This window comes from Lipophrys pholis (assembly GCF_963383615.2).
Source record: "Lipophrys pholis genome assembly, chromosome: 16".
NCBI classification, from domain to species: domain Eukaryota; kingdom Metazoa; phylum Chordata; class Actinopteri; order Blenniiformes; family Blenniidae; genus Lipophrys; species Lipophrys pholis.
The window spans coordinates 25,897,814-25,923,379 of record NC_137634.1 but is presented as its reverse complement, the minus strand read 5'-3'; the positions used below and the strand labels follow the sequence as shown (position 1 = coordinate 25,923,379).

Below are 25,566 nucleotides of genomic sequence, written 5' to 3'. Positions count from 1 at the left end.
GTATCAGATTTGATGCATTTGGCATTCTGTTTCACCTGTCCGACCCACTCAGGATGATATTGGGTCGGTTGTGGACCCTGAACTAGTAAAATGTGTTTGACAACCTGATTTAAGAATCATAACTTTTATTTTCTACTTAAAAATAGGCTAGCCTGGCGAGCTCAGTTGGTAGAGCATGAGACTTGCAATCTCAAGGTCGTGGGATCATGTCCCACGCTGGGCGCTCACTACCCGCAGAAAGGTTCTTAATCGGTGCAGTGTGATCTGGGTGACGGTGCTCAGACTGCCACCCACAGGACCCCCAAATGGATAAGCAGGAGAAGCTGGATGGACTTAAAAATAGGTGAGTCAGCATTTAATGCATTTATGGCAAAAAACTAATAAGCTTCTTAAAAAGTGTTGATATTAAAAGTTTAAGCAGCGGGAGAAAAAAATGGAGGAGCGTCAGGAAGATGAATCGTTGAAAAACCCCAGTTAGAGAGTTACAGAGGATTTCTCTTCTTTGGCATTATGGACACAATTAGTTAAATTCCTGTTTTGTGGTTCAGTGTCACCAGATCACCAAACACCCGGAGACGGAGTGTCAACCCAAAGAGTTTATCCTCAGTCTGCAGACGCCTGAATATATTTCACCTCCAGACCGAATTGATGAATGAATGAATAGATTTTAGCGAAACACTCATGTGGCTACAGAAACTGTCCTCCTGCATCCAACCCTTCAGAACAAGCATTGGGGAGCATTTTCCCTGTAAGAGACCTTATTTAGAATCTATCCAGTTTTACACTGTGGGAATTGATTTGTGTGTTACTGATGGAGAGAGAGTCTGAGCTCGGTTCACTGTGACACAACAAACTGCCTTCGTCCAGCTGAACAATAATAATCTGACTCAACACTCAGTCAGAAACTCTGACCGACCGAGACGCTCCGATCTCTGCAGGCCGAAGGAGGCCGGCTGTTAATCTGAGCCTCCCTGTTAGCTGTTAATCTGAGCCAGTTTGTATCTGAGCCACCAATTTGTGTGGAATTGTGTTTTTCATTATGAGCGTGTGAGTTTTTCTGACATTATAAAGTTAACTGCCGGATTTGTACCATATTCTATTCTCGGCACGTGTTCTGACCTCCACATCCTCGTACTGTTTCTGCTGGAATAACTCCAAACAAATGTGTCAAAATGGGATTAAATGGCAGAATATGTGTTTAAGGCTGAGAGTTCAGCCTCTACACACGCAGACAGTCATTTTTATGAATATAGTGTGTTTGGCTCACCTTAAAAATCATTATTATTTGAGAGGAAACTGATTTTTACAGTCTTAGATTAAATTGAAATTAAAAAAACAAAGTGTGATCTAATTGTCACGCAGCAGATGGAATAAACCCATAAACCAGATCTGCTTGGTGTTACTTACTTACTTACTTACTTACTTACTTACTTACTTACTTACTTACTTACTTACTTACTTACTTACTTACTTACTTACGTACTTACTTACTTACTTGGTGTTGGTTTGAATTGGACGTGTTCTCCCCACTTTAATCTGCCAACTGGAGATATCATCTGTGATTATATCCACCTGGCAGATTCCATCCAGGACAAGGAATCTGGACGAGGAGCGGCCAGGCTGGGTTTTGTCCAGAGAAGGAGAAGGTCTGATCCCCCAGGTTGTTCACGGCGAGACGTCGGGTTACGGCTGCAGGCGATGTTTGTTCAGATAAACCAGCTGCCTGCTTCCAGGCTAAAAATACCAACGGACACACAGCTTGACGTCACGCTGTGATTCATCCCTTCATTGGTTGTAACGGATGTTTTGCTGAGTTTCTCACCAGATATTCACACGCAGAGTTTTGCATTAAAAACACAGTTAATTGTTGAAGGTTCCAAACATCCGCCTGAGGGCCAAGTGGACCTCTCGGTCTTTACAAACTCAAACTGGACGTATCAGTCACAGAAACTCGGACTCTTTAGGACCTTTACTTACAGGATCTTCTTTTACTTTTTGTTCCTAAAGTCAAAACTGAACTGGGAAAAAAGGTGATAAGGTTGCGTCTCCATCTGCTTGGAATGGACAACAAAAGACACTGAAACTATGGGGTTTTATTGGACTTGGAGACAGACACATCTGTCTGCAGATGTTTTGAATAGAAGACTTTATTTAATTTGTGGGCAATTTGTTGAGGTAATTTTCAAGTATAATGTATTGAGATTTTTCTTGTGTTTGTTCTGCCTGTTTTGTCTGAAACGTTGATGTACTGCAGTCGATCTTGGCAAGGACACTCTTGAAAGAGAGATTTTTAATCTCAACAAAGTTTTTCTTTTAAAATAAAGCTAAGATAAAATTTTGGGGCTAAAATGGTCTCAACATGATGAATTTGGAATTTTAAAAAGTTTGTGTCCCTTTCCATCTTCTGAAAACACATTTTGGCCCAGTTTACACAACAATGTTTTGAAGTCACTGTCTGTCTCCATGGAAACGGCACAAATGCTGAAAATGATGTAGTTGTAATATCAGGCCACTAATTGGTGCTGTTGGTTGTTTTAGTAATGAAACCACACACACAAGAACAATCCCCCTTCAAACACTAAGGCCCCGTTTATACGACAACGAATTAGAGTGTATCCGCAAAACTTTCTTCACTTTTGGGGGGTCCGTTTACACGGCATCAGTGTTCTGATGCTCTGTATCCACAACGTTTTTAATCCGGGTCCCAAGGTGGAAAGATTCTTTCACGGTGCAAATCCCTCCTGCAGAGACTGATGGAGGCTACAGAGCCTGTTACTGCTCATCTCCCCCCTCCCTCCTGCTCATCCAGTTGTAAACAAACATGGCCGACCCATAGTGGTACGACCCGTAGTGGTACGACCCGTAGTGGGTCCATATTCTAGTTTTATCATCCAGATCAGTAGTTTAATAGTTGAGACTCTCCCTGATATCATCCGATGTGTCATCAGTCCATGTGGATGTCAGGTTCTCTCCATTTTGTTCTCTGCACACGTCTGTGTAGTTTCATTACAAAATCACGCAACAGCGCCCTCCAGTGGCCCGGCAGACTAACTACATCGCTGTCTCTGTGTCCGCTGCTGCAGTGGAAACGCTCCCACTTTTTTTTTGCGGATTAGGTGTTGTCATGTGAAACGTTGTCATGTAAACAGGGCCTAAACGTTTTCAAAAAGTTCCACCTTGGGTCCTTTTCTTCTCTCCGTTGTTCTTTAAGTTTCCCGTCCACACAGGGAACATCTGCGTTCCCGTGTGGCAGTAGAGCACACCACCGTTGGGTTCACCCACAGAGGCACTGAGTCAGGAGTTTCCAAAACCATTACTTTGTTAAAGTAAATCAAAACACAAACCAAACACGGCCACTGCTGCCTCTCTCAGGCTCGTTTGCATGTCTGTCTGTTCTAGGGTTGCCAACCGTCCCTTGAAAAATGGAATCGTCCCGTATTCGCAAACAAAAGTATGCATTTCGTATTGAGCTGAAAAGGGATGCACTCTCCCGTATTACCTTGAGAATCAAAAATAGTCCGTAAAATGTCAATGGAATTTATGACAAACTGGGCACTTTATATCCAAACTTATAGTAAACTTATTCCACCACCTCTCCTGCTCTGTGACCAATGAGCTGACAGCATAGTCACACACGACTATGACAATACAGAATCCCGCTTATCTCGTTGGTTGAGGTACAGTTGCTCACCAACAAGATATCGGCAGACGACAGACGAGCCTACAAAGCAGCATGGTGACAGACTCTAATAGTTCACCTCCGACCAGCAATGCTCCTCCAAAAAAACTAAAAAACAGGCTGCAGAAATGCAGGGAGGGATGAGAAGAAGTCAACATCTGGGAGGAAATAGTGCGTGATAGCACTTTTTGATCCGCCTGCTCTCTGCATCTGGGAAAACTTCCTTCAATGACATGGAGAAGATCATTGAGCAGCTTTGCCTGGTTGGCAGGTTAAAATGAAACAACTGCCAGTTAAGTGATAAACCATGTTTAATATTATTGATAGCTAGAAACAAATAAATAGATAGATAATATATACAAATAATAAATACAATTGATAGATAATATATACAAATAAATATATATAAATATAATCTTAAACTTACGTTACAGTATACACACAAATATGCATTCTTTTATTCAACATTTTACAAATTCAGACAGTTCATGTACTTAATATATGGATGGATGAATAAATAATAAATAAAGTAAACTATACAGGTAGTCAAAATACTATACAAAATTATAAATATAACCAATATGATTTATTTTCCTTTTATTCACCACTTTAAATGACTCAGGTCAACTTCTGATATCTATTGGCAGAATAAACATCTCTATGGATGAGCTTCATGAGGAGTGTGTGAGACTGCAAACAGCCTTCTGGAGAACCTCACTACAGAACCTCACTACATAACCTCACAACAGAACCTCACTACAGAGCCTCACAACAGAACCTCACTACAGAGCCTCACTGCAGAACCTCACTACAGAACATCACTACAGAACCTCACAACAGAACCTCACTCCAGCGCCTCGCTAGAGAACCTCACTGCAGTACCCCACTACAAATCTCACTACAGAACCTCACTGCAGTACCTCACTACAGAACCTCACTACAGAACTTCACTTCTGTACCTCACTACAGAACCTCACTACAGAGCCTCACTACAGAACCTCCCTGCAGTACCTCACTGCAGACCCTCACTACAGAACCTTACTACAGTACCTCACTGCATTACCTCACTACAGAACCTCACTGCAGTACCTCACTACTGAACTTCACTGCTGTACCTCACTACAGAACCTCACTACAGTACCTCACTACAGAACCTCATTGTAGAACCTCACTGTAGAACCACACTACAGAGCATCACTACAGAACCTCAAAAGAAGGAAACAGTCCAAAAGAACAGCAGAGAGGTTCCAGTTCCTCCCCAACTTCCAGGCTGTTGTGTCCTTTGCCCTCAGCGTCCAGCTCATACTGTGTTTGTAGAGAGGATTCCTTCTTACAGGGCCCCCGGCGAGCTCAGTAGGTAGAGCATGAGACTCTCAACTCAAGGTAGAGGGTTCATGTCCCACGCCGGGCGCCACCTTCCTGTGGGCTCTCCACCTGCAGGAAGGTTCTTAATGGTGCAATGTGAGCTGGGTGACGGTGCTCAGACTGACACCCCCACCACCCGGAAACGGATAAGAGGGAGAAGATGGATGGATGGATGGATGGATGGATGGATGGATTTCTTCTTACATGAAGAATAAGTGGACTGATGTGGTAACAAACGTTCTGCTGAATTAATTAGAAGTGAGCTCATTGTCGCCTTAAATGATGAAATGTCTTGATCAGAGTTTTACTCTGTAACAATGAAAGACAAACACGTCCTCCCTGCAGCTCAACAGAAATACTAATGGAACAATATTCTGTCTTTACATGATGGAGCGTTGAGCTTTTAGGTTCATGAGTTCCATCTTTGTTTCTTTTTTACTTCAGCTGTAGCCTGCTGTCATTCACTTAGAGGAACAAATATACTTCCCCACAGACTTTCTGTTTCCACTTTGCTTATTGCACTAAATGTGCATTATTGTAGGAATTATTGTTTTATATTAATCTATTGTTTTATATTAATTCGCACAATTTTAAGTTAATTTTCATTTATTCTGTTGTAATTTAAACCAGATCGAGTTCTGTTAAAGAAATTTTTGTTTTTATTCTATGATTCAAGACAGGTTTCTATTTTAGTAAAATACAGATTTTATTCTGTTAATTTTGGTATTTTGCAATAAAAAAAATTGCTAAATAATTTGTTTTCAATGTGTTCATAACAATACGCATCTACTAAAATTCAAGTTCAAGTCAAGATAGTAAAAGAATTGTCGCCGGCCGGCCCTGCCAGTGCCTTATTGTTTTTTTCAGGGAGTTGGCAGCCCGAGTCTGTTCACTCCCGCCTGTCACCCTGTGTCTGGTCAGCTCCTCCTTTATGAGCAGAGAGGTGAGGCAGCGCACCTGATTCCCATCAGGGCTTAGTCACCTCTCTGCCACAACGTGACACCATGAAAAACTCTCAAAAGGATGTAGTACATATGCCTGGCTGATAGGTGACGCTGTCACGCTGCCACAGGAATACACCAAAAAATGTAGAACAACACACGCAGCATGAAAAGACGGAGAAAAAGAATAATCCACCATGTGGCCTTATCATCAGCAGCTTGTGCAGCTCCACCCTGGAGCAGGTCGTCCGCCATGTTGTTGTTGTTCAGTGACATCACAGAGAGGGTCGCGATTGGGTGATGACATCATCATTTTTAGCTAATGTACATCTTGTCCGTCCACACATCGAAGCCGGGGCAGCGTTTTCTAATTTCTCCACCCTGGAACTCGTTTTTAAAAAAAAGTTTTCAGGCTCCTAAAATGCTGCATCGTCGTGTGGCTGATCAGACAGAAATGACGGTCATATGAAACGGCAGCGGCGTGTGGGTGGGGCCTAACCCTCCTGTACTCAGAAATAGAGGCGATCCTGAACTCGAGCAAAATTCACTCTGAGAGTTTAGAGGTCATTTCACTCTTTGATTTGTCCCGTGGTAAAATGATCAGAACGGAGACGTTTGTCTCGGGCAGGACGCTCACTGTCAGAGGAACCGCCCGTCTCCTGGATTGATCCATGGATCAGAACCGTCTGAGTCCTCCGTCGATTCCCACCGAAGGACCGCTGCCGCCTGGAGGGGCCGTCCTAAAGGGAGCATCAGGTGGCTCCTCAACATCTTCAAACACACACACACACACACACACACACACACACACACACACACACACACACACACACACACACACACACACACACACACACACACACACACACACACACACACACACACCACACACACACACACAGTTCTCAGGCGTTAAGTGGAACATTTCTATCAAAATATAAGAGGTGACAGGAATAAATTACTTCCTGAAAGTCGCTTTGATTTGTTTTGATCTTGTGATTTTACACACAAACTCAGAGTTTCCTCCTTCTACCTGCTTCATAAGTGTTTTGCTTCTGTCTTTTCAGGCATGTGGGTTTTATTTCCACGATACTAACTGGCAGATGTTTCTGTTGCTCTCTGGGAACGATCAGTAAACAGTTTGATGAGAACAGACTCACCAGAGAGATACACACTCGTCTGGTTCACTGACTCCTGTGAGTGGAAATGCCACGGACTCGGATTTGACCTGGATCACGTCACTGAATGACTCGGGGTGTGTTCACATTCCCCTGTTTGATCCAGACCGGAGTCTCTTCAGGGAAGAACTGTATCATGTGGGTGACGTGAACACGCCTGTGAACTCTGAACTGGAGCGAACAAGAGATCTCTGGTCCCCTTGAAAATCTCGGTCTGGCTTCATTTACAAACCATCTTTCTAGCGGGTGGGGGGAGAGGACGCGACGTGGTGCGCAATGCATTCTGGTTGTAAACAAACCAAGCTAACCGCGTGAATCAGAAGAAGCAGACACAGAAAGAAAAAGTTGGAAAATATCTGGCGGGCAGACGTGGAGTAGTGAGTAAGAATTAGTGAAAAGGGCGCTTATTGATATCTGGTCTGAAGACCAGATGGTTGTTTGTGGCTAACCATTAGCCATGAGCTAACTAGCCTAGCCACCACGGGCTAAAGCTGTGAGACTTCAACTTTTGGAAAAAAATTTAAAATAAAGTGCCATCACCGTCTCCTGGCTCAAATTTCCTCTCCGCTTGTTCTGAAAATAAAGATTGGCTCGTCTGAGAGCCTCATTAGGAGCCACTAAAGAGGTCATAAGTTCTGCTGGCTCTCTAATCAGAAGTGAAGTTTCACGCTCGGCTGCGAAGCCGAATTGCAGCTCTGCCTCCTCCGAGAGAACAATCAAACACAATGAAATGTCTGTAATTATTGCAGATTAAAGGGTGGAGTGATGACAGCAACACCTCGGTGAAACTGTGATGCTCGGACAGAACGAGTGAGAAGTGTGAAGACGAGCCGAACCGGAAACACGTCCACTGTCGTTACGCCAGAGATTCTGTGGACGCTTCAGGATTCCTTCGTTTTCAGTCAGAACATCTGGGCCTCATTTCTAAAACATTGTGTAGGATGCTTACTAAAAATGGATGCGTGCCCAAAAGCTGAAAATGGCGTGCGCCAAAGAAAATTTGGATCAATAAAACCGTGTGTACGCACTTCTGCACACACTTTCCTTTTATAGATCACAGTCCACCTGGAAAGTTGACCATTCAGGCCCCGCCCTCAACTCGCCCACTTTTTTATCATAAATGGTCAATGCAAAGTGCCTCGTCAATATTTTTGCATCTCATTCAGCCTCATGCTCGCCGGCATTTGACGCTGAATCCTGATAGAAAAGACGAAGAAAAGGAATTTTACGGAGAGAGAAATAGTCATGGAGGAGGTGGAGCTCAGGAGATGATATTATTTGGTGTCACAGTAGTAGAATCACTAATTAAAGAAATATGAGCGATCGGCAGCACGTCTTCACTGCTGTAAATAGTGTGAGAGTCACAGAGAGATCAGTGACTGTAGAGGTGGAGAAGAAGAATCTGATCTGAAGGTGGAGGCCAGAGGAGGGTGACATCATGGGTCGAGGACACCGCTTGGCGAAAAAACAGCCCCCATGGTTGTGACGGCCATCGTGTGTCAGAGTGTCGGAGAGGGAAGGAGACATTTTGTTGGAGACACAGCAGACTGATAAAGTTCAGTTTGATCTGTTTATTAAATGTATAAATTAGATATTTGAACAGGGAAAAGACACAGTGGATTTTGTGTTTTATCCTCAGTAACTCGAGAATTGGAGGCGGAGGGTGGAGGAGGTCGTCAGTCTCCAACAGGAGTGCGTCGTGAGCACATGACTTTTATGGCTTTTATCAGGATTTACAGCCATAACGCAAAAATATACTAAACTGTATCACGTATGTACAATAATATAATAAGCAATATAAAATCTATAATTTCCTTATTTTGTAACCCATTGGTAAATCATCTCAATTGCAGTTCTTTTTTCGCATGAGACTTTCCTAGAGACTCACATTAGTTGTTACCGTGTTCATACAGTTTAGTATATTTGTACGTTATAACTGTAAATCCTAATAAAAGCAGCTTGACAGAACAGACGTCCCCAGAGACAGACAGTCAGTGTGCGCTCCCGACACTGCAGCTTTACACACGGCTATTACTGCGCTATTTATGTACTTACTCTGAAATTAGACTGATTGTTACACACCTTGTCACAATTGATATCAAGCAGTTCAATCCACCGCTCTGGATCACGTGAAGATGAAAGTTTGACATATGAACAAGGAGCTGCTGATTCAGCAGTAACGTTCCACTAATGAAACATCTAGAACTCTGCAGATTGACTGTTTATGATTATTTGGATCTGTAAGTCTGATATTTGAAGATATTAAACATGTGAGATGAATCTGGCTTCAATTCCCCACCTCACCATCAGCGCTGCAGGTTCCTCGTCTCCAAAATGTGTGTGTGCAAGGTTCAAAGTTTGTGTACCGGTACACACAAGTATATTTTTGTAAATCACAAACTTTGCTTGGGAAGTGGCGTACGCATCTTTCAGGACCTATTTTGTGCATAAGCAGCTTTATTAATGAGGCCCCATGTGGTCTGTAACACCTGGAAGATGTGGGGCCACATGTGGCTCCTGCTGCTTTTACGAAATTATCTGTAAATAAGTATTTATTTTATTTGGTGACAAATGACATGTGTTGAATAACCTGAACTCAAATGTCACACTTAGGCCGCGTTGGAAAATGGCTCTCAAGGTAGAACTTTTTGAAAACCCTCAGGCAGTGGCGGACCTGGCTGGTTTTCCGCCCTGGCCAAACAACCGACCCACCCCCACCCCCTCCACCCCCGCCAGTGCACGAAGATTGGTCTTCTTTGCTCACATGACCCCCTCCCCCCAATCCTTCGGCACTGCCGTGTGCTGCGCATGCACGTTTCCAGCTTGCTGATGACTGTATCAGTCATATTTTAATCATATTTAGTATGTAGCCTCGCTACTGTATGAGCCCCGCAACTCGTTAACAGGTTGGATGGCAGGCTTACGTGATGCACCTGAACGCATCACTCAAAGCTGTCAGCTACGAAGCAGCGTTTTAACTTTTCAAGTAGTTCAGTAATAAAAGAAAAGTTTGTGTCCGAGCCGCGATGTTGGTCTGGTTTTAACTGCGGGACCTGACAGCGGTCTGCGCAGACAGGGGGCCGAGTCATAAGACCGTATCTGAGCCGGTGCACAATGTGTCCCTGTTGAGTTTGCGCGCTGGGCAGCTGGCCTCTTCACCCATGGCAAAATCCGCCTCTGCCCTCAGGCCCCGTCGCCATGGAGACGGGCGAAAACACAACATTTTCAGTGAAAGCGCATCGTTTTTGCATTTGGAAATTTTCCTGTGTTCATGGCAACATTCTGAAATCAATGTCCATTTTCCTGTTGTTTGTTTTTGTAATGAAACCACACACACACACACGCAGCAGAATACATCCATCATCCTGTTCAGGGTCGCTGGAGCTGATTTCAGCTCACTATGGGCAAGGGCAGGAAACAATCTGTCACACGGCACACACACGCACACACACACCTCGGGGTATACTTGAACCCACAACCTTCTCGCTATGAGGAGAGAGCGCTAACCTCTGAAGTCGTTTCTGTGTAAACGAGCCCCAAGCATTCCAGAACGGTTTTAAGTTTCTCCCTCCGACACAAATCTCTTCATTTCCCTCATTTCTGAGGTTTTTTTTAACCCGAACGAGACAAACAGAAATCCACGTGGGAGTGCTGCGATCAAAGCCTCCAGAGTGAAGAAGCCCTCTTAACCTCGGCTGATGAAATGATGGCGACAGCAGTTGCAGGATCGCAACGCCGTCTGTGAGCAGGTGACTTATTTCCTCTTTATTGCATGCTGATCCCACATGGAGAAGAAAAGCCTCCTGCGGATGTGTTTTAATTCTTTCATCACTCGGCGGGGAGTCTGCAGCGACGCGTTCTGAAGGCTGTGGACCGTTCGGGGCTTTGTAACCCTTTAATTAAATCACACCGTCAGATTATCCCCCCACTCCGTCGTGATTTATTGACGTCTCTGTCCGTAGACCGCTGGATTCATCGCCATTGAAATTCAGCCTATCTCCTCAGCTTTTCACCGCCCTGCCAACAATCCACTTAGTAAGTCGCAGGAGGAGTGTGTGAAACGAACAAGGTGACCCCCTCCATCAGGAAGAACACCCTGACGTTCATGCTGTGTTCCAGATGCTGCTGCAGACTGTAATGAAGTGTCTGAATTGACAGGTGTGTTAACCCTCGATGACTTATCGATGGAGAATCATAACCTGAAGTACATGAGCGTGAACCTGCAATGGACTGTTGATTCGTGCAGGGTGGAACCTGCCTTCACTCATTCTCTGATCAGCTGCGATTCTGCAGGAAGCTGCTTAAATGACACCTTCACACAAATACATGGGCACTCAGTTTGTGTGCATTTTGCAGGATTTACTAAGAATCTGTGTTGTAGGACACAAGACCGAGACCATTCTTGTCTCGGTCTTCACTGAAGGGTCCCACATTCTTTGGCCGTCTGAGACGAAAGATTGGATCGTGGGAGAATCGTTGGTCGTTGGGCTCAAATCGGTTGGGTTTTCTGCTCCTTCCCAGGACGGCCGTGAGTCCACTATCAGATTGCGTCTGAAATTGGGGGAGTCATAGCAGAAGCTGCGATCACGTTATCTACGCGACACTCGAATGCTAACGTAAAATGCTAGTACATGCTTACAAGTACTCATTTAAAGACTCTGTAAAATTGGCATGAAATGGCGATGCCAATATTTCTCTTCCCAAGCCACCATGTGCTCCTTTTCCTTTTGTGGGGATTTTTTATCAAACATAAGAAAACCGCTCTTCTGTCCACGTTAACGCCTTATGACATTTTATTTTTGTGTCACTCCGTCGACTCGAAGCGATTGGGTAATCACAGCGAGTCGACACAGATTCAGCTCACACACTCTGCAAAAACCATTTTTTAAGTCTGTTTTGCACAGTTGTGAAGAGTGTGGAAGCTTTGACAACTCTGACGGCAGAAAGCCTTCAGTTTGGGCCCCATAAAGTCTTGGGGTGCGTCCCAATAGTCCCTTCTATCTTCTTTCCTATCCACTTTTCCTTAACCCCCGGAAGTGTTTAAGTGGCGGCCATGATAAAGAGCGTTGGCATTCTCTGTAAACCAAGCAAAGGAGGCTCAATGCTTCCTGTAGAACCTCCTTCAGCCTAGGAAACACTGATGCTTCCTGTAGAACCTCATTTAGCCTAGGAAACACTGATGCTTCCTGTAGAACCTCCTTCAGCCTAGGAAACACTGATGCATCCTTTATGAAAGGAGATGAGATCATGCTGCCCCACAATTCCTTGCAGCGACAATTAAAGGGACCCGTTCCTCTGAGCATTCAGGGAAACTCACAATGACTGAACATGCAGCAGATCATGTAAGTTACCAAAGCAATAACATGTCTTGAACAACTTTAAATAATCTAAATCCGATATTCCAACTATGAATGTTGTGCAGATTTTGTAAAACACAGTAAACGTTTTGCGCAGCCTATCCTCAGCTTGATTGGTTATTTATTCACCTGGCAGCCGTTTCACTTTTATTCCTCGTAGCCTGGTTACCTCTTTTCCTTTCATTTCAATTCAACCCTTGTGATATTTGAGATCATATCAGTGGTTGGAGGCACAGGGGAAATTTTTCGATATTCACTTTTTATAGTCCATTTTTGGAAATGTGTAGTTTTTTCACCACGACAGACCTCACTAACCTGCGCCCCCATCGGATTATTATTACGCCACCTAGTGGAAGTGTGATCGTCTTTCCCTAACTCCTTTAGGAAGCCTCCTAACACCTTTCCTTTAACCCCGTGACGATATCTACAGGGTTAAGGAAAAGTGGCTAGGAAAGGAGGTAGGAGGGCCTATTCGGAAGTATAATATTTCCTTGCATTCCAACAGAATTACCACGTGCTGCTTGGATCTTAATGCAATTGCTTTCAGACTCCAGAAACTACATTGCATGTTAGCATGACTTCGTCCCAGATTATGCGTATGACCTGAAACAGGCCAGATATTCCACCGTCATGAACAAAGTGTTATTCTCCACGTCAGTCAGACTCACTCTGAATGCTTCCTGTTGCTATATGTCAGACTCCACGCAGTATCACGTTTGTGCTTTCATACATTCAACAATCCAGAACATGGAGTCCAGAGGAGGCTGCGATGGACCCTGAAGCTGACTGAGACCCCGTTTACACCAACGACCTACAACCACTTCAAGTGAAAATGCAAAACGTTCTTAGTTTTTTGGGAGATTCTTTACGCTGTGGTCGGAGCCACTCAAAACACAACTTTTCAAAAAAGCTTGGGCTCCGTTGTCGCGTGGAGCGGGAGTAGCTGGACATTCAGAACAATGTTCCCTCCGTGGTTACACGACTCCCAGTCCATATTCTCCTGGGACTTGCTAGTTTTATTTTGATAGTCACCATAATAAAAATCCAACTTGGTCATCAGTCTACTGGAAACAAACAAACAAACAAACAAACAACAGCACTTATAGTCGACCAACATGAAAACTACATCGATTTCAGTGTGTCTGCCGTTGTCATGGAGATGGATATTGTTTTCAAAAGGCTGTGGTGTAAACAGGGCCTTTTAGTCTGTGTAGCCTTATATATATATATATATATATTCCTGCTTGTTCGCTTGGCTGAAGGATTCATTCATAATTATTCTGAAGTCAAATATAAGAAATGTATATTTGATTAAAATAACGGTTATTGTCAGTTTATCAATAAATTACAGTAATAATCAGTAAAAATCAGTAAAGCAATAAATGTCCGTGTGATGCATTTTCACTTGAAACGGTGTGTAAACGAGGTCCAAAGTTCTGTCTGAGGGAAGAAGATCTTTATGTGGAATGCTGAACAATATGTCACCAATTATTCATCATGAATCAACATGCACATTAAACATACTATAGAAGACTGAACTGTGTAAACTGTTTTCATGCTTTAAAGAATTATGACAAATTAAATGAATATAAAAGAAAAGTACAATGAATTCCACAAATGATGTGACGACATCATGAAAAGTCTGGATTGGATTGAGAGCTCTAATTATTTTCTCCTTGGTGGACACATCTTTTATTCACTGTGGAAATACAACAGACATAAATCAGACAATTCAGATCATTGATTTAGGCTGTAAATGCTTTTTTTTATATATAAAATGTGGTCATTAAACATAAAAGAAATATTTCTCAGTAGAGACGTAGTGAACAAAGAAAACTATAAGTGATAATATTTCTGTGTTTACCGGCTTCTATACAGGCGTATGTGCACGTGGTGGTGTTTACATATAGACAGTGTGTGTGTGTGTGTGTGTGTGTGTGTGTGTGTGTGTGTGTGTGTGTGTGTGTGTGTGTGTGTGTGTGTGTGTGTGTGTGTGTGTGTGTGAGTGTGTGTGAAACACCTTCCTGGTGAGCAGCATCCTCTGATTGAGGAGAAACAATCTGCGAGTTCCTTGTTCGGTGCCTTCAGACCTGCAAATAATCACACCAGCTAATTGATTGAATTCAGCAGAATCCCGTCGCCTCGCCCCGGCCTCTCCTTGTCTCCTCACCTCCTCAACCTCCTCGCCCTGTTCTCCTCCCCTTGACGCCGGTCTCCCAGGATTTCCTTCGGCGTTGCTCGTTTTCACAGAATTCCAAACAACGTAAGGATGTTGGTTGTTTAGAACCCTGGATGTACGTCAGTGTTTATTGAAGCTGATCAAAGCCAAAACATTAAAATCACCTGACCAGCGCAAATACTGAAATATCCCCATTCGTGATCATTTGATCAATATGAAAACAATTTTACCAATCTGATACTAAAATACTCTCAAACCCAGGCCATGTTTCAAGTGCTGTCATGACTCCCAGTCAATATTCTCCTGGGACTTGGTAGTTTTATTTTGACAGCCACAGTAATGACAATCCAACTTGGTAGTTTTATTCTGACAGTCACCGTAATAACAATCCAACTTGGTGGTCTGTCCACTAGAATGTCCGTGTTCTCCCATTGTTAACGTTTAGAGTTCAGTGTTCTCTGCTGTATGTATGTATGTATGTATGTATGTATGTGTGTCTATGTATGTGTATGTGTATATGTATATGTATGTTTATATATATGGTATATATATTCAAAATAAATATCTCAATCAATCAAAAATCTAAAATAATCCAACTTAGTACTTTTATTTTGACAGTCATGGTCATAACGATCCAACTTGGTGGTCTGTCCACTAGAATGTCTGTGTTCTCCCGTTAATGTTTAGTGCCCCATTGTTCTCTGCTGCATGTGTGTGTGTGTGGTTTCATTACAAAAACAAACAACAGCTCCCACTAGTGGCTCAGCATGGAAACTCCACCGTTTTCAGAAAGTTGCCTTTAAGCCTCGGATCTCGGTTATGGCCCTAGAGAGCGGTTTGAACAGTGAGTGACAAAGAGATGACGGAGAACCATGAATGATGTTCCAAGGCGCCTTAAATACAGTCCACTCACCTGGGTGAAACCATTAAAAACTCTACAGGTGATAAAAGGTAACATTAGTTTCATAAAACTAAGTTAAAATCCTCCCAACCAAAACCATAACTATAAGTTAATGAAAGAAAACCCATATTAACTAATAAATCTAAAAACCAAACACCTGAATAATACAGTAAATCCTAAACTCTGCTTAAACTACAGTATGTGTAACACCCCCCACTTGCTCCTCCTCTTGGTTCAGACCGGAACCATCTAAAAACATTCCCAGCACACACTAAAGAACTTAAAGAACCAGCCAGTCTTAAATACACACATATATATATATATATATATCACAATGGTCAATGTATCAACTAATTGTTGCGTTGCCTCCACAGACGACCGGATCTATGGACGGCAACAGAAGAGTCAATATCAAAGTTAAAAACAACAGTTGTGTGCAAAATTCATTTATTAGTGCAAATAGCGTCATCTTTAAGTGCTGTGTGCTACTCAAAGTGCTGGTGAACATTTAAAGTGCTGGAATAAAGTGTTGTGAGTGCTTAAGTGAGGAACAAACTGCCTGTTCGTTACACTGCTGCCTACAAGCAAAACTTTTCTGAAATGAAAACGCAAAAACAATTTGTTTTCATTTGTCATTGTGTGAAACGTTGCCTAAGTTTTCACTTTCATTCTCAGACCAGGTGAGAACAGATCCAGTAATAAAATCAGACCTGGTAAAACAATCTGAACATTATTGTGTTTATTATTCCTCCTACCGATTATTTCAGTGACTCTAGGCACCACCTTGTGGTGGAACCTTGAACTGCTAAACTCAACAGGTTTGTAGCAAGTAGAGAAAACTTGTTGGCTTTGGTAGATTTACAGCCACTTTACAGATCCAAACGCTTTGCCATTCTGATGTATTGTTCATAGAAACACAACATGCAGTACTTCTGAGTGTTTCCTTGGAGCTTCAGCGCTGCAGCTGATCCTCACAGCTGTGTGAAGCTTGACCTGGTGCCGAGTGTCTCCTGGCTGCAGTGGGATCACTGTCTCTTCCTCGCTCAACACTTGTCACTTCTCGTGAAGCGCCGCTCTGAGCCAGTGGTCGCACGAGTGCCGTCAACACATTTTCACGGCTTTTGTACATTTTCAAGGGTGTTTGCGTGATTCCCAGCTGCATTTCAATCAAGGCGACAGCTGACGGAGGACGCTCGCTAAACCGTGAACTCAACTCTGCATATTTCTTTGTCTTCCAGGCCAATAAGCTTCGAACCAAGACGCTGCACAACACACTCAACCCCGTGTGGAGCGAGACGCTGACCTACTACGGCATCACAGACGAGGACATGGTCCGGAAAACGCTCAGGTACGGAACCATAGACTGCTAGAAGATGGGTGGAAGGTAAACATAGCTGACGAGTAACTGAGTCGGGCGAGGACGTCCACGTGATGACAACCACTCGCTACTCTCACAGTGAGAGTACCCTGATTCCATCCCGGGGTTTCTTTGTGACTCCACAGTCATGTGATCTGCCTTGTGCCGATCAGATCTTGGTGACAGAGCAGATATTGGTGATTTGTGAGTGACCGGGAATCGGCAAATCCAGCCGATCACCCCGCCGATCTTAAAAAAAATAAAAATAAAAAATGTTCACGTCAGCTGCCGTAAAGCAAGCCCCGTGTGCGACCTGCTGTAAACTGAGGTTAGAAGCCTGAAGCCATTGAGAGGATAAACCAGCAGTCTGGAGGGATTTTAAGGTTGATAACCAAACCAGTCCAGAGGCCAGTTGGACTATTTGCTTCACCACAGTCCTGAGAGGTGGAGCACCAGAGCTTCGTTCAACACAACTAATTTGATAAGACATCTAAAAAGTAAACATGCGGCGGCGTACGCTCAGTTTACAACAACAACTAAAGAGAAAGCCGTACCGAAGCAGCAAACTCTCCACTTCAAAATAAAGGATCAGTCCCCACAGGGGAGCGATATGGTGAAGAAAAGAACCCAGAAGGTTCCTCTAGTTTGAAGGGAGACTGAGATATTCTGAATAAGTTCTTGAGAGTACTATGTTCAGAGTACTTTTGTCAAACAGGTTTTACCACTTTGAAGTGGATTGAAGTGTTTATAATTCACATTGAAATGTAAATGTTTAGTGACATTCAGGTCAAACCTCTCATACTGCTTTAAGGTAAACTGAAATTTAATACACAAAGAAGTTACATGGAGTCTCAGAGTATTTATGTTTAAGATTTATTTATTTATTTTTATTTTTGTATTTGCACTTTTTTTTTTACTTATTTTCAACCCAACCAGCCAAAGACACTTTGAAGTGGAATTGGGTTTTTCTGATTGGTTTTCCTGAATATTGTTTATGTTGTAGTTTTTATACTTTATATGTTAAACTGATTCACTGGGTTTCATTTAAAAAAAAATTTATTTGCCACAAAATCCAGGTGAAGTTGTTTAAGTTAACATAAATAAGAGAAACAAGACTGCAGAGTGTAACTGGGTTTTTTGTTGTTCTGACTGAATAAAGTTTAAATAAGTTCTTAAGTCATTCTGAGAAGAATTTTGATTCAATAAGTGAGTTTTACAAGAATTTCTAGCTAAACAAAGCTTCTGCCAATAGTGCTTTTAGCTTCAGACATCTTACTTGCTCCAAAAATAGACTGTTGAGTATATTTGCAATAGCAATGTAAGTATCGGATCGGGAAAGTATCGGTATTGGCCGATACTCAATTCTGAAAAATCGGATCGGTATCGGGGGCCAAAAAGTGTGATCGGGACATCCCTAATGATAACCCTTTTTTGAGAAACAAAATTAATATCTGGCACAAGGGGGGTTAGGTTTAGGGTTAACCAACTTCTCTCCTGGCAGAAAAGACCAAGGTTTTAAAATGTGGGCAACAAAGGGCATTTGTAAAGTTATGGATCTATATAAGGAAGGCAAACTAGCTCAATTTGAAGAAATTAATATGATATTCCTCGGACACACTTATTTAAATATTTACAGTTGAGAAGTTTTGTTTATGCACAGATGCACTCCTATTAACAATCCCCTTTGTCCATATTAGAAAACCTAGCAGTGAATAATTGTACTGGCAAGGGTCAGATATCCATTACTCTGTAATATACTGGTGAAACACCATAAAGACTCTACTGAGCACAGGAAAACTCAATGGGTAACTGACTTGCAAAAAGATATCCCGGAGGAGGACTGGACAGAGGTGTGCTCGAAAGCTCAACTCCTGACAGTCAGTACCCATCTTAGACTGATTCAATATAACTGGATTATCAGAATTTATATTACTCCGGATAGACTGAATAAGACAAATCCAAATAGTCCTGATATCTGTGTTAAAGGCAATGCTGAAAAAGGCACCTTAATACACTGTCTGTGGGACTGTCCTGAGATACAAGAGTTCTGGAATGAAGTTATAAAATGCATTTCTCAGATGACCCTGAATCCAGTACCGGACTGTCCTGCACTCTGTATTCTTAATCGATATCCAAAGGATTGTATGCTGAAAAACAAAGAGAAGAAATTACTGACTTATGTTTAGTCCAAGCTACACACTTGAGGTCTCTTTGCTGGAAAGACATCAAGAGACCTTCAGTAAGTCGTTGGGTCAAAGAACTATCAGCATGCCTTGTCCTTGAAAAGTTAACATACACAATAAATAAGAAATCAGCCAAATTCAGAGAGATCTGGAATCCCTTTCTTTCATTCTTAGAGACCTGTGAAGTTGAGGAAACTCTGGAAACTTGAAGGTGTTATGTCTCTAACTGATGATACCTCAACCATGTGATACGAAGCTGTATATGATTATGTAATGTCGTTACCCAGGTTTTTTTTTTTTTATTTATTTATTTATTTTTGGTTCCCTTTGGGTTGGGGGAAGTGGATTATTCTATAGTTTGACTGTTATATACCTTGTTAAATGTATTAAAAGGTTTTGTTAAAACCCAATAAAGAATAAAGCCCAGGAGCCACAACTGGCCGGGAAGATGTCACAAAGTGGAGAAAACTGAGAGAAAACTGTCTTTTCTGCTGGGAGGATTACAGAGGAGCTCAAGAGAGCTACGATTCTGACGAAGAACCAGAAGCATCAAACCCCAACTGAGGCTCCCTTTACACCATTGTTGGAACCCGGCCTTGGGCCTGCTGGTTCCTCCCGGTTCGTTGATCCTGAACTTGGTTGTCTAAAAGAGTCTCAAGACAGCAAGATACGTTTTACCATTTATTTGAGTAGATGTAGCCAAATGCAATGAGCAGCGCTGGACACCAAGAGAACTCACGCAGGAGGACACCCAAAAAGTGTCCAGAACTTCCCGGGACTCCCAGTTTTCTTCTGGGCGTAGGCCTCGCCCCGACTTTGGGTTTGTCTTTTCGTAAACGGTCAATTTTGGATTTTGACGTCTGTTTTCAAGCTAAATCAGACGTTGCATGTTTGATGAAACTGTGTGTGTGTGTGTGTGTGTGTGTGTGTGTGTGTGTGTGTGTGTGTGTGTGTGTGTGTGTGTGTGTGTGTGTGTGTGTGTGTGTGTGTGTGTGTGTGTGTGTGTGTGTGTGTGTTGTTTCGCCCGGAGAAGCAAACGAGGCAAACTAATGAGTCTAAAATTCTTTCGTCGTTCTTATCTCAAGGACACCGTGACTCCCCAGCAAGAGCTTCCTGCAGGTGTTTTATCTCACGGACACTGTGGTTTCCTGGCAAGAGCCTCTTGCAGGTGTTTCACCTAACTGAAACGGATGTCTCGACCACTGCCTGTTTCAGGCGTTTGCAGTATCATTGCAGTTCAGTTAAGCATAATACTTGCCATCCCTTCACCGTTTCAGCTGAAAATGCTTCGTTGCAGAAAAGGTTTGTGTCTACAACGTTTAGAAAACGATATCCAACACAGAATCAGCAGGAACGTTGAAAACAATGTAGTTTCCTTGTTGGGCCACTCGTGGGTGCTGTTTTTTTGTGGACTTTATTATAAGATATTGTGTAATTTTCACTCTGTGATCACTCACACTCAGATCGTTTACATGAACGCAGAATAACGGATCGGATCAGATCGATCTGCAGCTTTATGGGGAAAAAAATCAGATTCAGTAAATGGACCAACTCCACGATGCTTTGCACCTTGATGCTGGTGTGACGTGATCCCACATCCCGTTTTACCCAAAAACAAATCAGCATTGATTGGTCAACGAGACTAATTTAGATTTCCTTTATAGGTTTAGGTCCCGTTGACATGACGATGTTTCAAGTGAAAAAACGAATTGTTTCAGAAAAGTTTCGTGTTTACTTGGAAATCTTCAAAAACGATGTAGTTAGCATGCCCGGGCATTCATGAAGTAGTGGATAGTGCGTGAAAACGCATCGTTTTTGCCCTTTTGTTTCCGAAAACTTTTGCATCTACACGGCAACGTATTACTAACGATGTCCATTCACGCAAAAATGGCGGAAATAATAAAAAATGGTGTAGTTAGCATGTTGGCCCATGCTGTTGGTTGTTTTTGAAAGCCAGGAGCAGTGTTTCCGCTGTTTCCGCTGTTTCCGCTGTTTCCACGGTGACTGAGTCGGAGCCTTTTCAAAAAGCTTTTTTCCGTGACTCTAAGCTCTGTTGCCGTGTGAACGGACCCCGAGGCTACGGCATCAGCTTCCTAAAGGCACTTTGCTGTCGTTTACTGGTTCTTTCTCCAGAGCAGAACTGCAGCGTTGCTACGCTGAACACTTTAACAACAATGAAGGCAGCCGAGACGGGATCTGACTGGACAGACGTTTGCACACGAGCCTCCCAAAAAAAAACCATCTCTTCACCGGCAGAAGCTCCATGAACCATTTTACAGAAACGTTCGATTGTGGGTTAGGGTTAGAGTCGTCACATTTTAAGCAGCGCCGCTCCGCTCGCTCCTGTCTGGAAATGGAAAGTAGAGTCCTGCAGCTCCTGTGTGCTTTCCAGATACATCATTGCTATTATTATTGCCATTACAGTGAGTGTGATGACACGCCGGCGCTGCTGCTCGTCCCCCAGGCCGCCGCCTGCTTGTTTCCCTGCCTCAGCCAGCTGATTATTCAGGGAAAAGCCCCAGAAACAAACGGAGACGCAGCGGCGTGTTGATGGTGTTGCGTCAGGGCTGGGAGCGCTCGCTCGGCGACGCGCTCTGCACTCAGTCAAGATCTACCTCTGCTCCCAGCCCTGTAATTGACTTTCATTATAAATATAATGAAATGGCAGAAAGGAATATGGATCTTTCTGGGAAGTGGTGCGCATCCAGTTCTTTATGCTTTGAGTTACAAACACTGCAGGATACACATATACTCTACATACCGCAATAACGTGCTGTCCTACTTTCTAATGATTAGTATACATCATACTTATCATACTCATATATATTGCACTGAACTGTATTGTACACATGAAATTGTACTTACACTATATTGGCAAAAGTGTTTATTCAACTCTCCAAATCACTGAATTCGGGAGTTCCAATCACTCCCATGGCCACAAGTGTAAAGATCCATCACCTCAGTATTTCTACAGACAGTATGCTACAGTTTAGACCAGGGATCAACACTCAAATACACACACACACACACACACACACACACACACACACACACACACACACACACACACACACACACACACACACACACACACATATACACACATATATATATGGCTGGTACAGGTATCTTTTTTTTATTGTTTTAACGTGGCCGCGTAGCGTCACTGTGTTGTAATTTGCACCGAGGAGAGTCGTCAGTCGCTCTGTGGGGGAAGAGCCGGCCCGCTTTTTTGCTTTTTGGGGGGGGGGGGGGGGGGGGGGGGTTTACGGGATGTTTCGGTGATTCAGTGATTCAGTGATGGTTCTAGGGGTTAGGGTTAGAGTCGTTACATTTTGTGAAGTGATGGTTCTAAAAACAAACCTATATATATATATATATATATATATATATATGGGTTTTTAGAACCATGACTGTGAGTGGTGTGGCTCTCAATGTCATTCAGTAATGTAATTACAGGTTATTTATTTCGGTGTTTTGTAGTGAGCATCGCTCAAGTCCGCAATATTAAAATATCTTATCTGCCGTAAACATTCCGATTACTGTTCACATACGCTGCTTTGCACACACTGGTTTTTTGTTGACTGGGTTCATTGAAACGTCGGCGCTCCACAGCACGGCGGTCTTCTGGTGAGGTTCAGACGCTCCTCTCAGTAACAGGAGAGGAGGAGATCCAGCAGGAGATGGACGCTGCAGTTCAGATTGAGAAAGTTTTCCGCTGTGCCACAAATAAAGGAATCTCACGGCTTTGCATGGCCGCTGAGCTGCGGCTGCAGGGAGCTGACAGCTTCGGACGACCGTGCAACAGCAGCTGCCGTGAGCCGTGACCGTGCTCTTCGCGCTACTATTGTTGCGTAATGATGCTACAACCCCGCCTACATTTTACCAAACTCGCTGTAGTGGGACCATGCAACACAGTTGGTTCTGGGTGCAGTTATTAGGTCGATCATTTACGAGTACGAGTTTGAAACGCTTACTTTAGCAGAGAAAATTAAGGTAAATAGTTGTAAACTGTGTGACAGGAACATTTTAAGAATCTCATCAGTTTGTACCTTACTGGTGGTCGAGTGGCTGAACTGCCGGTGTAGGTACCAGATCTGTCCGGGGCGGGGCTTGCGCATGCGCTTGAACTACCAGAGCTGTCCGGGGCGGGGCTTGAACCCGCGGGCGGTGATGACGTTTCACATTATGATTGGCTATGACGGCGTTTCGCATTTTTACTGGCTATAAGTTTCTCCCGTCACAGTATGAAGCTAACATTAGCTTTCACAGTTAGCTTCGTAGCTCCGTGAAAAGCTAACAAGGCTGTGTGAGGTGAACAGGACGCTACGAGTGGTTTTATGTCTCTGAATGTCCCGAAGCAGCAGTGATCTGCCTGGTATAACTTCAGGAGAGTTTAGAGGCTGAACGTGTCTGCTGGAGCTTCGTCTGATTTTATGAAATGTCCTTTCTTTACCCACTTAATTCTGTAAAGAGCTGTGATGGGTGACAGAGACATTTAGTCTGTTTCTCATGTCTCCAGCAGGTGAAACAATAAACTGAATGTTTTCCAAGACTGATGATAAATATTGTGGCCACATGAATGAGAAGGAATGCACAGGTATAATGTAGAGATAAGTGACTGTTTTCATTATATTTCCAAATACATACACAATATTATAATATTGGACATAGTGACAAAGGTAGAATTCTTAGGAAAATGTTTATCAATCTATCTATCGATCGATCGATCGATCGATCGATCGATCCAGCCCATAATGTAGTTTGTTAATATGGCATTGCCGTAGATAATATTGTGTGTGACGTCTTTGACAGGCGCAGGCACGAACTCCGCCCCGGACCGATCTGGTAGCCCGGACAGATCTGGTACCTACACCGTCTTTGAAACACTATGACCTGGTTCCAGTGTTGTTTTTGGCAGCCATCTTAGTTTTAGTCTAAGTCTTAGTCTTATGGACGAAACTGCTTATTAGTTTCAGTCATATTTTAGTCATTTCAAAATGTGATAGTTTTAGTCGACGAAAACTCAAAGCGGTTTTAGTCTAACTTCAGTCAGGTTTTTTTTTAGCGTATGAGTCTTTTAACATTAATTTAGTTGAATAAATGTTCGAAATTGGAGTCAAGGTTTACAGGTTGTATCAGGTGTTAAAATTCATAAAACCAACCGTGAACCGTAAAGCTATCACATAACCAGAATCCTTTCTTTGTCAATTGTGGCTTTATTACTGAGAATTTTCAAAAGTGCAATGAACATACAGTACACACTAGTGTTGTAACGATACCAACATTTGGTACCGATCCCATGTATTTCGATAATGTCGATACTTTTCCAAATAAATAATATTGGCTTGTATTTATATAGCACTTTTTTCGAGCTGACTCAAAGTGCGTACAGAGACCATTATTCATTCACACCAGTCCCACCAGTGATGCTAAGCTACGTTGTAGCCACCGCTGCCTTGGGGCATGCTGACAGAGGCGTGGCTGCCATTTTGCACCAACGGCACCTTTCATACCCATTCATAGGAGGCAATGTGGGTAAAGTGCCTTGCCCAAGGACACAATAACCGTTTGATAGAGTGGGATTTGAACCACCAACCCTCCAGTTATTGGACGACCGACTCTACCGCTGAGCCACCATCGCCCCCAAAATAAAAAGAGAACACAGTTGCGGCCTTGTGGCTGGAGCAGCAGCCATTGTTTGCCTTATGTCTCTCTCACTCTCTCACTCTCTCTCGCTCTCTCTCTCTCTCTCTCTCTCTCTCTCTCTCTCTCTCTCTCTCTCTTTTATTCCTCTCTTTCGCCAGACTCTTGCTCTTTGCTGCTCCATTAGTGATGCACTCGATTTGTTTTCACAGAGTTTCCACGGGTTGTTTGATTCAGTTACGCATGCTCACTCTCACATGGAAGCAAACGCCATGTCATTTACGCATGCGCATCCGGTATTCTTTTCAAAGTACAAGCTCGGTTGGAGGAAGATTGTCTTGAAAATACGTTGTTTGACTTTTATTTTGAAGTTGTGTCCAGGAACGTTGTTGGTAAATAAGGTAGAGTATGAAGCGCAATTGCGGATCTCTCGGTAGAGCACGGGAGCGCGCGTGCACCCAGTCTCAGCCATTTTTTTCACACCTCTCGTAAACCGGATCGCAATTAAAAAGTAAAATAAAATATGAATAAAAAAAGAAACCGGAGCGCTGTTTTCCGCACAATTATCTGAAACAATCGTTTTAAAGGTGTCAGTACCGTGATACCAATACAGTACCGGTATATCGAACAACCCTAATACACACATGCCCAAAATCTTAACAATGGATGAGTAACTCGACCTGCCAAAGCAATTAAGAGTGTATTATGTATGCTTTGTAAAGAGGGCGAGTTGTAACTTATCTTCGAATAAATATCAGCGTGGAAAGCCTTCAGGTGCCG

General features: G+C 43.1%; 1 protein-coding gene across 1 annotated transcript in view; it reads left to right on the top strand.

Moving 5' to 3' along the window:
• The window catches only part of doc2b (double C2-like domains, beta), a 180,913-nt gene that overhangs the window by 133,788 nt on the left and 21,559 nt on the right, over positions 1-25,566 (top strand). Inside the window, exon 5 of the mRNA XM_080482677.1 lies at positions 16,839-16,948. Coding sequence (XP_080338803.1) covers positions 16,839-16,948 — 110 coding nt within the window. The remainder of the gene's footprint in view (positions 1-16,838; positions 16,949-25,566) is intronic.